At 38.8% G+C, this 15,698-nt stretch overlaps 1 protein-coding gene across 1 annotated transcript; it reads right to left on the bottom strand.

The window, feature by feature from the left end:
• Window positions 1-655: 655 nt before the first annotated feature.
• DNAJC12 (DnaJ (Hsp40) homolog, subfamily C, member 12) lies at window positions 656-11,146 on the bottom strand. Its single transcript, XM_010579982.1, has 5 exons — window positions 10,703-11,146; window positions 7,497-7,575; window positions 4,994-5,133; window positions 3,539-3,740; window positions 656-1,675 (listed from the first exon to the last, which is right to left on the bottom strand). The coding sequence occupies exons 1-5, from the start codon at window positions 10,778-10,780 to the stop codon at window positions 1,581-1,583; spliced, it is 594 nt and encodes a 197-aa protein (XP_010578284.1). The 5' UTR covers window positions 10,781-11,146; the 3' UTR covers window positions 656-1,580.
• Window positions 11,147-15,698: the final 4,552 nt, after the last annotated feature.

Below are 15,698 nucleotides of genomic sequence, written 5' to 3'. Positions count from 1 at the left end.
AGCTATTGCTACTGATGCCATCAAATCTGGATCAATGTAGCTGTATCAGCAGAAGACCAGTACTTTGAGCTTTTATAAACTGGTACGAACACAACCAGCATTAACACTGGCATCAGCCTCTGTAATGAAAACTGGCACCAGAATAAATATACCAATGAGGTTAATAAGATATACATATTATCAGGGTTCCACTGGCAGGCACCTGTGTTACAACTTATAGCAAATAGGCACCAACAGGAGAAGCACAGTAGGTCAGTCAGCACATCATACCTTTGCATGGAAGAGCCAAACATGTCACTCCAGGGAGAGACAGACATCATAATATTGTTTCCATGTTGGGAGAAGACTGTAGTTTTCAGATTAGACTTTCCATGGAGATGCCCAAGATTCATAACTGGACTCCCTTAAGCTTTTACCCACTGAGGGGACAAATAACAAGAAATTCAAAAGGGATCTCTGTGGTGGGTAGAGGATTTCAATTTAAAAAATGAAAACAACCCCTTTTTGTACATATGCAGTTTTATTTGTTGCTGACAGAATTACTTGCCTGCACAAAACCACAATGTCAATACCTGAAATATTCACCAGGTTTACAAAGAAGAAAGCAAATATGAGATAAATAAATACAATGTAGAATTTGAAAAGTTGCCCAAAATATCAAAAACCTTTCATGTGAGATTTTGTACATGTTAAGGCTGACTGGCCTGATTCTTTATTCCTCACCATACAAAACCCTGATAAGACCCCATGTACCAGGCCAGAGCAGGGAGGGAAATTACTATTAAGCCACAGGACAATGCTGGCACACATACAAGGGGTATCAGTTGTCCACCAATAAATCCTAAGAAGAAGAAGGTTGCTAACTGGAAAAGTGAAGTTCTGGAACTTCCAAAATAAATAGCTGTGCAAAAAGTATACTTGTTAAGATAGAAAGCAAATGATTTTTAAGGGTGCTTGATCTATCACAGTGACCTTCTTGGATAATAAGAAGGTTCTTATTTCATCTATATCGTAAGATCACTATTCTCCAACAAGTTAAGTTTGTAATAGTATTGTGCATGCGTGCATTATAAGTCACTACAGTAAGTACAATACAAGGGAGAAGTGAACCAGAGTACAGAGTTTAGAAATAAGCACAGTTTTGTTTAAAGTTCATTGTTATATAGCTTTTGGAAGATCATCACTGAACAGGATGATATGCTGGAGTCTAACATTGACTTTTGGTTCTACTGAAAGTACATTCTGTATAACATCACGGTATTGAGAGAAATATTATTCACTACACAATACTTAAGAATACAAGAAACAATATATAAGATGTTAGATAACCTCACAAAATCACTAAAATCACTTTATGTTAATACTGAAAATGGCTTTACTTATTAAAATTTGCTTATTAAACAAAGACCTCCATCTATAATGCTCATAGCATGTGTGTTAACAAATCAGTATTAAGACATTTAGTCGAACAATGTTCACATCACAATGAACAAATACAAAATACAAATAACTTATAACTGCTGACAAAAAAATACTGAATTGTTGAACAGATGATCTCACGCTCTTGTGTATTTTGCATTTTAGATCTCATAGTTTCTGAATTTCCTCAGAAGCTCTGATGGAGCATCCCCTGACCAGCGGAAACGCAAGTGCCAGTAATTTGCCTCTGAAAATCCTGAGGAAAAAAAGAGAAAGGCAAGTATATTATTATAAACATGTATAAAACTAAGTTGTCTGAAATAATACTTGATAATCTTCTCCCAAAAAAGTAAGTAAAAAATTGGTCACTTCCAGTGCTCTTGACTAGCAGGGACAATCTCTGTATTATTAGCACCGTTTGGAACAAGAACTCAAGCAAACACCAAACTTCAAGATATATATCAGCTGGGAAGAGTCCAGCAAGAATGATGGCAGTCCAGAAAAGAGGACTTACAAAGAAAAACTGAGCAAATTGCATTTGCTTAATCAAAAGAAGAAGAGATAGAGGGTGACATGATAAATCTCCAAGTACGTGAAAGGCAGCAGTGTGGAGGGAAGGTACGGATGGCCCTTTCCATATACAAGAGAGTGAAGGAGTTTTTCAGACCCTGTACTATGTTTTTATGATCTATGGGCTGTTAATACTAAAATGTGATCTTCCTATATCAGGAAGCTGAAACCTATTACCAGACTTAGTGTTAAAACCTCTTATTCAGGCTGAAATAGCTACGTGGAGTCATAGTCCGTAATTCTTACAGACCAGCAGACAAGAACGAAAAATATCCCAGTTTAAAAGTGGAATCCAATATAATACATTTTCCTGGACCAAAACAAAAGCATTATCAACATCCTAACATCAAGTATGAACACTGAAGCACATACAGGTCCTGTCAAATAAACATATTCTAATATTAACATTTATTAATATAAATATACGCCCACTGAATAAATTAACTAGGCATTTGATGGGTTTCATATTTTTCCCATTCAAATCTATGGAAATTAAACTAAAGCTTCAAAAAATTATGAGAAAGAAGATGCCTGCAAAGAAAGCTCACCATTACAAGGAATGAGATGATGCTTTCTTTACTTTGAAATTTTACTGTTCTACAAAGGATACGGTGATGATTTAATTACCAAAAAATAGCAAATAGTATGTTATAGAGCATATTTTTTTAAATACAAAATTTTCAGTTTGCCTCACATACATTTGTTTGTAAAATTTTCTTATCCATTTTCTTCATTGCACAAATGTTTGGGATTAAATTAGGTTTTGCTACCCTCACAGTTCAACTTAATTTCCTGTTTGATCAAGCTGGAGAGAAATTACAGGACTTTATTAAATAATAGTTCTCTGATAACATAAGCCTAAGATTATGAAACTCCTGAAGGATCAAGCGGAACAGAGGGTGGCCGTTGTGGTAAGTAAACTTTGATTCAGGCATACTAACCTAGACAACAGACAGGAAATACTAAATGGCCAGATGACAGTTTTGGAAATACACATTTATTCTGGTGCATGCACTATTTTTTAAAAACCTGTTCAAATACAAAAGAAGCCTTCAAGTCTCAATTTTTAGTCCTCATTAACTCATCAGATGCAAACTCTACAGAAGTACTGAATGCTAGATTAAAAAAAAAAATATATAATACCTAAATATTTTATTTAAAGTTTTAAAAGTTATTTTTAAAATATCACTGAAAAGAATTGCACTTTTTTTTTCTTTTTTCTTTTTTTTTTCCCCTTCATTTTGCTATAGCAGCAAAACTGAACTTTCCATTTTGGCTTAATGAGAATTTTTTTTCTTCTCCAGTTTTTGGTTTTACTAGCAAACAGGCAAGCAAACATGGGGGAGGGAGGAAGAAAGGTCTGAAAGCTTCAAAATTAAATAAATGATAAACAACATAAAACCAAAAACAAAACCCCAACCCAAAACCACATTAAAAAAGCTACCAGTTAAACATATTATTCTGGAGGAGAATTTCTCATGACTAAAAGCATCCATTTCAGGCCAATCCCTGGATGCTGCAATTTTATGTAACTGCTGGTTTTACTTACTGGGGGAGTCTGGATTCTTTGAAGACTGCGGTTTCACATCAGGAATTGCAACATCTCCTTGCTCCCTGTTCCCATCTGACAATCCGTCTTCATTGTTTTCAGTCTGTTGGGTCCAAATCTCATTAGTTATACTATTGCTATTATTCAAGTCAGGAGCTTCCAGCATTTGGTCCTTCTTACTTTGGACAGCCCAGTGCATTGACTAAGGAAATGCAAAAATTACAAATAAAGAACTAATTCCTATGCTGTAGAAGATTTTTAATGAAATTCTCTTTTCTTTCTTATATTGCTGTAATAAACAGTTAAACAAAGCACATATTAGAGAGAACCTTGCAGGTCAATAGGATAGGGGAAAGCACAGTTACATATTGCAAATAGCATTTGAGAGGATAGTTTATGTCAGGTGGGGATGAAGAACAAAATGTACAAGTGCATCAAATAATTCTAAGGGTCTTTTATCCAGTTTCTTCTATCATGACTTCTTTAAGAGGACTTGAATGACTTACTTAGAAAATTTCCATTTTCAAAGCTGTCTTTGACTTCAAGGTGCCCTTTGAAAGCAAGACAATTTGGAAACATTTACTATTAAAGTCTGTGGAATGACTTCTGTTTGGAATGGAACTAAGCTTGATGGGATACTTCCAGCAAACATTGAAGCTCAGGCATAATGCTTTAGTTGAAGAGGCTCAAACTTCCCTCATAAGCAGAATTGAGGTGGGCAGAATGGGCAAGGGAAACATTTATTCACCTGCCTTAAAATATGACAATGTAGACTTGTAACTATCATTCACCCTAATGCTGCAGGGGGAAAAAAAAAAAATCAAACATTATGGAATTAGGATCTACTAGGAACATGATACCAGATTATCTCACTAGCAAAAGTAGGAGGGAAAACAACCCTTAGAACATCTGTGTCTGTCACAAATCACCCCACTAGCTTAGCAGGGCTCCTCCAAAGACCTGTGTGAAACCCAGGGTTCCAAGGAACTTATCTTCTAGATTTTTCAATGAGCTCTTTATTTAATCAGATAGCAAGAAAACCTATCTGATAAGCAATATACCAAAAGGAGAATATATTATACGAAGGTCCTAGCTTTAATCTAAGTTTGAAAATAAATAAAAGGTTCCTACAAAATCAAAGTGTGCTGAAGCATTTGAAAACAGCCCTTAAGTTACTTAAACTTCATATAATACACATAAAAGCAGTAACTTGATACATTCACTCTAAAACCACTAGCCTACAAGCCTTCTGTGAATGGTCTTCTGTGGCACTCCGATTTTTCCTGCATTTCCTTAACATCCTTAGTGCAGGAATCACTCTGCACTACTCCCATCCCCAAAACCCACCATTGCAGCAGAAGTGTTGTAAATCATCCCCTCACTCACTGCAACATTTTCTCTGGACCAGCCCTACCTCCCCCTCCTCCTGAAGGCCCAAACTTAGACAACACCAACCGTTTTCACAGAATTGCTCAGGGCTTCCCATTGCTGGAATGGAATGGTAATTTTGCTTCGTCGCCAGTAATCATAACGTGCTCGACTCTCTTCATTAGTAAGAATCTCCTTTGCTTGCTGCAGCTTCTGGAAATTCTCCACTAGAACACAAACCAAAAAGATACTAAAGCCAATATTTATTTTCAAAGAAATTAGTTCAGATGTGAAAGGGGAGCTGCCAACAATGGTTTAGAGCAAAGAGAGCGGAGGAGACAGAAGGACGACTAAGTGACAAGGGTATGTGGTTGTTCTGCTTACAGCTTTGCACAGTTTTAGCCGGCTTTAGGATCATAGCACCTTTGGTGGACAACTGATACCCTTTTCAAATGAGGACTAAAATGCTGATTCGTCTACCGGGTTCAAAATCTTCTGAATTTAAGTTCAGAGAAACCTACAGAGTACAGCAGGCACAAGTCGCCCCCTGCAGACAAGCTTAAAAAGGGAAACTGAACTAGAGTAATAACGCTTAGAAGGAACATACATCCACAGCAGCAAGGAAGTCATAGCAAAGCACACCACCAGGAAAACATGGCGGGGGGGGGCGGGCAAGCAAAAATTGACAGGCAAGAAGAGGAATTTAAATATTGTTCAAATTAAGTAACTTGGGCTTTATATTAGGTATGTTTTCTACATGGGCTAAAATGTTGTCTTGAATACCGGACTGCATGAATGAGAAGTCTTACTTGTCACCACAGGGTAATTTTTCATTAAATGGTTACTAAGGTTGCAGCTGCATGTTACTATTTGTAGAAGGGTTATAAAGATTTAGATTTTATCTATGAGTCACCTATGTTACAGTGATCTATCATCATTATTATTCATTTATTCCAGTTTACAAATTAGAGATTTCTTTTGACATACACTAAGCCCAAACACTAATCAAAATTGATAACTATAAATCAAAGAACAGACAACAGGTTGAGGGGGCAGTTCTATTAGATTTCCTTTTTCTAGTGTTTCTAGTTTTCAACAAATAAAAGGTCTACTTTAATTACTCGTTACTGAGCTTTAAGCTGATGAAATAAAAAATACGAAGTAAACTTTCACTAGTACTGTAAAAAGGTATTTAACATAAATACAGCATGTTCAGGTAAATGGAGAATAAAATACTACTTCTTGACAAAGCTGCTCCAACATCTGGCACTTGGCCTCCCTTTTTGAGTTAGTTTCAATGAATGGGGGACAGGGCAGGACTGCCAGGTGGTGCAGGCAGAACAGGACCATGTACTGGAATAGTCTCATTTCCCTGCTGCCATAGCCAGAATTTTCTGCAAAGGTGATTCCATTGGTTTCATTGGTACTTGTGCTATCATTTAAAATAAACTAAATATTAGTGATCAGGTTGTTGTGAATAGGTGGTAGATTGTCTCTCAAACACCAAATCTCGGGGGGGTTCCTTGTCAGGGAATCTCAAAGTGAAAAATGCTACCTATTTTGCCCTTTAATGCCACCCTCCAACACCCCACCACCACCCCCCATCAGCTCTCTGATTCTAGGCTAGGATGGCACATCAATAAGGAAAGCCAAGCCCTGCCGAGAGCTCTGCTGGAGGCAGTGGAGCAGGAGTCTCATTTAACATTGGCTATATTCCCAGCTCTGCTATCTCAGCGGAGGGTGTGGATGAGGTCAAACTCACACAAGTAGGTGGGCTGTGGTGTTCAGTTTAACTATAAACTGAACAACAGAAGCATAAACTAATAGGAAGAATCCAAAGGAAAAGTTTTCTGCATTAATCAAAATGAGAAGCCTGTTTAATTATTCTACAACAAATTTTTGGTGGGCACCATATTTAAATGATCAGAACAACCTTTATTACAAGAATATAAACTATTCAGACATCAGTGAGCACTGATTACAGCTATATTGTGGTGATCAGTGGGTAAGATTGTCTCCAAATAACTCAGGTGCTGCTTAGCCATCACAGGTATAATGAACTGCACACTTTCATAAACGCAAATGTTAGCTGCTGTTCTGGAAACAGATGGTTACTCATGTGGTGTTGGCTTCTTTTTATTTCCAGTCATTAAATTACATTAAAAGAAACTAAAGTACATTTAATGTGTTCCTGATGGGCTTGTTCGTGGAAGCAAATTAACTAGTTGACGCAAGTATGGCACTTGAATGCCTCTGAGCATGGAAGCAAGCCAACTTCAAAGGTCTAGAAAGGGATACACTCCATAAATAATTTCTGTATTAAAAGATGTTCTACCACAGAAAGAAGAAAAAAATTGAAAGTCCTAGGGGGAAAAAAAAAAAATCCAAAAAGTGTCTTCCTAGGAGTGTGCAAGTGTTAGAAAAAATATTAAAGCTTGCTATTTAAAGACAGTATGCTCAATACACATGACAAATAAAATATATTTGGGGGAAAAGAATATTTAATAAAGTTTTAAGGCTGAATTTAATATCTTAGTCATGTTAATTTAAGAAAAAAATAGATTGTTTTTAAACAGAGAAGAATACATACCTGCTTTGGGGTTTCCAGGATGTTTGTCAGGATGACATTCAAGGGCTTTAATCTTAAATTCTGCAAGAATTTGTTCAACCTAAACATAATAGCAGGATTTTAAGTGAGTAAATATATACACACAGAAACAATCTTCAAATTAGATTTTTGAAAGGAGTCGGGAGGAACAACGAAGAATGCTGAAAGATTTTTTCCTATTCATTTTTACAAGCTTTAGTACAAGCAAAATAGGTAACAACAACCATCTGTCAGTAACACTGCTTATTTAATTTCATTTTCCATACACTCATCCTTATTCTTGTTTTTGTGAAGTTCAGTCATCCAGTATGGCACGTTGGCTTTAGAAAGATGTGTAAAGAACATGCATGCAAAACCCTTTCCTCACATTTGACCACATAGGCAAAATGCATCACTTCAGTTGCTCTTCACTTCATTTAATCAACTCTAACATTTAACAAAGTCTCTCTTCATTGCAGGAAGCAAAGACCTTCTGTATTGCTGATGATCAATTTGTGGGATTGGGTGGCTTTCTCCATATCCTCTTCATAGGAAATTTAGCCAGTGCCACATGACTTCCATCTTGGGTACCCCAAAGCTAGATAACTAGCAGTTCACATTCTTCCCGTCAAGCTAATTTTCTGTGCAAAAAGGTTGGCTTGGAATAGAATAAATTTATAATCAATATTAGAATATTGGCATGTATTAGTTTATTAGTTAATTACAAGTTCCCACACAGTTTATAGTACCATAAAGTATTACAACCACTGGAAAAATAAAGACATATTAACAGTTAACAAAATACAGGAAACCACTGGAGTGGGCATCAGCTTAGATTAATTTTCAGATTTTTCAAAGTATCTTGCTTCTTATTATAATTCAGAAGCCAAAACTTCTTTATATCATTCCAGTACAGCTTAAGCTTTTACATTTTGCCCTAAGATATCAGTTAGCTACTATACTTTCCCATGTTAGAAAGGCTGTTTATAGAAATTCCCCATCCTTCAAACCCTGATATCCATGCACAATTTAAATGATTTATTTCAAAATTAAGGCTCATAACATTTTTTCTTCAGAATAAAATTACAGTTCACTCAACTAGCTGGCCAAATTTTGTTGTCACATGCTGGAAAAAATGTGGTCTACAATGGTATTTTAAGAATTCTACACTTTTCGCTCCTTTCAGTAACTTCTTCCAGAGGGACAGATATAAGGTGGTATATCTCCAGTCAGTAAGACATTTAAAAATATATACATTGTACAGAGAACTTGTTGAAACTCGTTACTATATAGCTAGCTACCATCTCTAAAATGTATTTATATAAAGGGGAACTTTAAAGTTAAAATATGTACAGTAGCAGAGGGGAAGCCTGGAAGTCTTCAGTTTAAAAGAAAAATAAAAAAAAATCAGTCGAAGGAAAATTTTATAGGAGGTTTATACAAAACATATGAAATTTATGTAAAATATTCAGTGAGATGTTTTACCAAGAAAGGTATGCAATACACACTATATATGAATAAAACTGTTCTTGGAAGAAGGGTGTAGATTAAATCTCCCTCTTCCTCTCAAGTCTGAAGATGAACTACGTGTCCATGGGCTCAATTCCACAATAAGCCAAGAATGAACATGGGTGTTTACTTGAATACAGAGAAAATCTGTAGTAATTGAGACTATTTGTGCTTAAATGTAACCAGGTCAGATAAAGACCAGCATATTCAACAGCTTGGGTGAAAGTACTGCAGCTGGGAATGTGCTGTATATGCCTAAAGAAGCCTCTGCTGCTACAAATACTTGACTGCATATACAGAGTAATGTGATTGCAAAACACCCGTAATGCTTCAAATTTCTGTTAAATGTTAGAAGTAGTGTGCACCATCCTGACGGAAGGCAATCGTGGTACTCAGTCAACCTGTGATCTCAGTTCCTACTCCCATGTCAAAAACAACCCAGTAACATCTGCTGCTTCTCTCAATAAATAATACTTGACAGATTATTTTTCAGAACCCATTAAGATTTATTCCATCTTTTTAATTTCATTTTTCAGCAATTTGAAAAATTATTATCATAGGTACTTGAACTATTCATTAATTGCTAAGCCCTTAAGGAATTAGTGTGAGGTAGAAAATGAGAAATAGCATCTAGGAAACAAGCCTACATAGAAACTTTCACACCGCCCTCTGCTGGGATGATTTCTTGGGAGTTATCTCAGGAAAAGCTTTGAATTGCCTTCTGTAACAGATCGAAGATGCTTACTAGTATGCTTTCAGTGACAGAAAAGACAGAGGTGTTTTCCCAGCATTTGACCACTAGGACAGATGAGAGCATCTGATTAAATTTACTGAGAAAAATACAGCTTTTATCCACACTGAATACATCCTTCATTACAGCAGAGTAATCAAAACTCCTTTTCCAAAATTGAAACACAATTCCAGTTGATATAACAACTAGATTAAAAAATATTAGCATAAGACTAACTCAGACTATACAAAAAATGTTATATGGACACCTTTAGGAGGAAGAACACTTGTTTTAGCTACAAATCATTCAACAATTGCTTAGCTAGATCTCATTATAAAGTATATATCTGCTACCAAAAAAAATTGGTAAAACTAGTATTTGAATGTCATAAAAATTAGCATTTAAAAATCATTAATATGATGAGAAAAAAAAAAAGAGAGATGATTTTTGTTTTTCCTCCCAACCAATGAATACAGTTTTTAAAACATTTAAAAAATATGTGTAAAACTTGAGAAACTCAATAGCATTATCAGGGACCTACAGCTATGAAAATTAATTGTATTAGCTGCATATAAATAGCTTTTTTCATCTTTTAAAACCGAAAATATATTCCAAAATATTATTTGGATGTTGTCAAATTATGCAGTTGGCTCATGATTCATAACCAGATCACATGTTGAACTAAATTAATGAAAAAAACATTGTTTCAGCTGTATCTATAATACAATCCTGTTGTATAAGACACTTTTAATATAAGCCTTATTCTAGGATCTTAACATCAGTATGTAAATCAGAAACTAGAGCTTTACGAAGGAAGATACTAAAAGATAAAAGTGGCAAGAAAGAAGGTTCACAATGCATTTCAAATAGTCCTGCCTGTAGAGATAAACAACTTCAAATCCCCCCCTGTAGACAGACAAGCACGTTCAAAATGTTATTAACCTGGAGGGGAGATGGGGAAGGCTCTTACCGTAGATAGTTCGTCGCATCCTAGCAAGTTGTAGTAATCTTCCAAGTCATCCAGTCTGCAGTTCAGAATTGCATCCATCTAGACGAGTCCAGCCGTCTTTTTCAAGCCCAGGCACAGAGGTGTAAAATATAATATCAATACAAAGCTCACACAAGGGTTTAAAAGTAGCCCAGGGAAACAGGCAATTTCCACTCAGGTCTACAGCTCTCTCCAGTGCTTTTTAATACTGGCAGCTGACACACATGGGTTTTCTTGAATTCTCTGCCTGCCATTGGTCCCTGCAGGATGCCAATCCGGTTGCACAAACCTGCTAATGGCAATGCTCCCTGGGATTTGTAGTTGCCGAAGTCACTTCAACACTAAACGGTGGGTCCCGTCCAGACCAAAGAGAGTTGTGGATACTAACTAAAATCTAGCTGTATTTGAGATTTAGATCATGCCATCACGTGTATAGCCACTTAAAATCAGACACATACTTAAAGGCTTTCCTGCACCTGAGCCTACATATAGTAAAATATATTTTCTGCTTAATTTTTAATTGCAACTTTTGCCACAGTCTTTGACAAGGGGTTTATATGGGTAATCATAGAAGAGAGTAAAGATTACTTCCAAAATAATGATTACGCGGCTACAAACTTTTGAGAATGAAGTACTGACCTTGCCAAAGCCTCTCAGAGGTCTGCCAGTCACTTCAACAGAAAGGGGTGAATCTTCACTCTTTGAAGGCTACCTAGTGTACAGATGTACCACTCTTCAAAAACAAACAGCTCTTGTACATCAGTTGCATGTCTGACAAAATTAAGACTATGAAAAGACAACATGAAATACTTACTGTCTACTATCTAATTAAATACAGACTCTTTCTCATGCTAAATTACTTTCAGATTGTGTCTTGAAGGTCTGTATTGTGTGCAAACCACGTTCCTTGTAAAACTCATTTTACATTGACGTGAAATACCTTTAATTTTGAACTGTGATTAATGATCAAGGCCTCAGTCCAACAAAGACTACAGACATGTTTAACTGTAGTGTCTCCTATGATCTATTCTTTTAAAAAGATTACTTCCTAGGTGTAATACTAACCACTTGCTGAAGTCTTTCCTCTGGAGCCTAAGGAGCTCTATTTTCACTTCTCTCCCTGCAAGAGCTTTGTAATCCAAGATGTTTCATGTCGTTAAATATTGCTAATTCTTTAAACTAACACTTACAAATAGACACCTTGAATAGTTACACAATTTTAGATGCGGTGACCTAGTAGGAGAGTCTACACAGAACAGATATACAGGGTGTGACCAAGGCTGGAACAGGTGTGTGTTTATCAGTGAAGGACCTAGTGGCCATTCAGAACTGTTTATAAAATACTGAATACATAATTTCTGCATTTACAAATGCTTTATTTTATTATCTATATTATTAATGTTCTGAAATTATCTACATAAAATATTAGTCTTCCACTGCTTTCTCTTCAAGGCTGTATTGTCTGAAATTTCCTATTTTTACTGTATGTTCAGGTAGCCTATTAAGATTATAAAATATGTAAAGTACATGAAAAGAAGAAGCAATAATATTAAACAGCAAAGCACAGGCCTTGGTGAAACCATTTAAATTTGTCAGAAAACACTACTACCATATTTCTCTGGGTAAATAAAATGATACCGTTTTTCAATAAAGCGGAAGAATTAGCAATTACAAATCTCTCCCTCTCCCCCATTCATAACTTAATAATAAACCAGAAAAGTATAGGAAAGAAAAGAAAGCCTTTTAGCAAGAGATCATGTAAATATTTAAATAGATTGTACTTTGGGGGAGGATGAAAAACAAACAGCTGTCCCTCTTCCCAACAGCACTCCTGACATACCATTCTTGTCCAAGTATTCCTTGCATATTTGCGTAAGGTGAAAGGGAAGGCTCTTTAACCCTTTTTCCCCTCCAGCTTTCAGTGGCTATTGCTGTGCTGCAGGGTGAGCTGCAGGTCCAAGAGCTAGATTCAGACAACAAAACTCTGAGACTTGCAAGCTGCTTGTTCACAGGGAATTTGCTCACTGAAGCCTTGGTCCCATCTATACTCTTGTCTGGTCAGACCAAATAAACAAGGGATTTGATCCAAACTGCAGCAGCAACCGTACTTGTGGCCCCCCTCACCACCGCGAGATTTCCAGTGCTTGGGGTACAAAGGGTCCCACAGCACAGTCTGAAGGTTTTCGTGTGGAGGACACAACATACTGATACTGAATAATAACTCGGTCTTTTATTGCTCGTACTGACTTCAGTGGGACAACTCACAGAGCAAAGCATCATCAAAAAAAGGAGAGCAAGAGAAACTGTATATAATATGCAGAAAAAAATATAAAGAATGCTTTCAGGACATAAACTTTATTTGAAAGAGAATCACAGCACAGGAGATGGCACAGCTTATGTGTCTACACATTTTGGTTAGTGTTGCTCAGAATGTACAAACAGTACTGAAAGTGAGGAAATCTATTTGTTCTCTGGACCCAACCATGAACAACACGTTTCTGTTCATTCCTAACACATTATCAACAATTTTGCTTGTTTAGAGCCAAGAGTGAAACTAAGTTCTGGTTCAGTACAACAGGAGTTTTACCATCAACTTGTAAAAGTCATAAATAGCCATTTAAATAAAACAGCAAGATCAGGAAAACTCTATTTGAATTTATTCCCATAGAATACATCCAATCTTCCAGTACCAGTTCTTCTCAACTGACTTCAGTTGTTTTGCTTCCTGAGGGCAGAGTATGAATTTTCAACAAGTTCAAGGCACAATATAACTGAGTTTTGCATTTCATGCTCCATCCTTGTCCCCACACACGGCTCGGAGTTGCAGAAATAGAAGAGGGCCTAAGAACTACCAAACTGAATTCCCAGTTTAGGGGTAACTACTGCAACAGCATCACTAACACGTATAAATGCTTGCAATATTAGAGTCAGCTTAAGGATCCTTGAATCATTTTCTCACCAATACCTTTGCAGAAAGCTTTAGATCATACATCTGTACCACTTACACGTTTTCTTCCTTAGAATGCAATCTTCACATAAATAAGCACCAAAACAACAATATTAAAGTCACACCTCTGCTCTATATGCTGACAAAAGCATCTTGCACGTGCTTTTTAAGAAACCTGAATCTCGCCTCAGCTTCAGTAAAGAAAAAGAATGCTTGCATACAAATTTGCACAGAATAATAAAAATGTTCTGATTCACATCTGGTTACTTCATAGCTTGTTTTGAGAAACAGGTAGTGTGAGAAGTGTTATGTACATCTTTTGGGGGGTTGTCAATACCCGAAAGAACCAGAACCTCTCCCCCCCCCCCCCCCCAATACATATACCACGTATAAAGTCAGTTATCTGTAAAATAATCCCTTTTGGAGCCAAAAACCATGTATCAACAATTTTAACCCAAAGTTTTTTAAAAGCTATTGTTATCAAGGCCTGCAAGGGAGATATTCCACCTGTCTAATCTTGGTCTTGCCACTAAACTTAGGCATTCAGTTGTATTAAATTCACCAAAACTATTCTGCAAATAGTTTGTGATGTTAAACACTAACATTAAACAAAACAATATTTAAATTTATATCCATGAAGTTTAGACTGAAATTCTGTATTGGTAGAAATCCTGGGAAAGTGGCCGAGTTCTATCGAGACAAGACTTCCAGGTAGAAAGAGACACTTACATCTAAGAAAGCCCACGCGTGGTACCTCCGTATTTACTACAGAGTGATGGTCCACAGCATCAAGGTTGGCCACTAAGGACTGTTGTCTCTACAATTTACAGGAGAGCTCACTGGAAAACCACAGGTCACCAGAGCTACTAGCTGCACACATCCCACCAGGGAACAGTGACGTGAAAAAAAGAGTTTGTCAATGTCATTAGAGCAAATCCCAACTCTTGCAATGTCCCATCAGGTCCCTCATACGCTGTGCAGGCTCGGTTCTCAAAACAGCCGGGTGCTGAACAGCCCCCCAAAACCCTTCCTGTAGCCCAGGAGTTGAAGGACCACGGTAACGCATTCAAGCATCCCTACCAAAAGCTGAACCTGCAGGTGCAAAACCTCTCCCAGGCCGTCAGCGGGCACGCCGACCTCGCCCGCAGAAGCTGTCACCCCGTAAATAGTTCTCCTCTTACCCTCAGCTCTGTTCTGTGCTTACAGGGAACGAGGAGCCGCTACGAACCTCTCGGTAACGCTACCTGACTGGCAAACGAGCTCCCCGGGAGACCCGCTCGGGCTTTCCCCCGGCGGGTTTCACCTCACCGGGCGCAGCCCGACAAAGCGCGTCTGGAACGTGGAGCCCCTGCCAGGAAACACCGCTTGTTCCTCGGGAAGGTGCGTTCGCTGTCTGATAGCCTGCACGCCGTTACGGCGAGGCCCGGGGGTTTCTCAAAGGGGCCTTGTAGGTGGGAGGAATACCGAGACCCGCGAAGCCACGGCGGAGCCGCCATTTGCCAGGTGCGTCCCGGCGGAGGAGCGCGCTGCGGGGTGAGTCCCCGGGGCGGGGGGGGGGGCGGGACACGAACAAGCACCACAGGGACGGGCTTCCCCCTTCCCGCCGGGGGCGGGCACCCCTCCGCGGCAGGCGGCAACCGTCCCTTCTGCGAACGGCGCACCGCAACGGGGAAGAGGCCGCGGCGGCAGCCGGGCCCGCCCCGGCCCGTAACGCTTCACCCCGCCGTGCCGCTCCCTGCCCCCCTCAGGGCGAGGCTGGCGCGGGGACACGCGGCCACGTGACGAGAAACCACCATGGCGCGAGGGGGCGTGTGCGTAAAGCGAGCGGGAAGGGGGGGAGCGGGGGGAAGGAAGGCGCCCTGCCGCGCGAGGCTTGAGCCGGCACGAGCGTCACGTGACGGCGGCAGCGCCCCCGCCCCCCCCCGGCCGTCTCCACCTCCCCCCCTCACGTGACCCGGTTTGTTGTTGTTGCTGCCTCCGCGGGGCGGGTGCCCGCGTGGGCGGCGGCGCGGTCACGTGGCGGGTTTAAAT

This window comes from Haliaeetus leucocephalus, unplaced genomic scaffold, assembly GCF_000737465.1.
Source record: "Haliaeetus leucocephalus isolate CR32 unplaced genomic scaffold, Haliaeetus_leucocephalus-4.0 Scaffold687, whole genome shotgun sequence".
Classification (NCBI taxonomy): domain Eukaryota; kingdom Metazoa; phylum Chordata; class Aves; order Accipitriformes; family Accipitridae; genus Haliaeetus; species Haliaeetus leucocephalus.
Note: the sequence above shows the minus strand (reverse complement) of the source record. Positions and strands in the feature narration are given on the sequence as shown.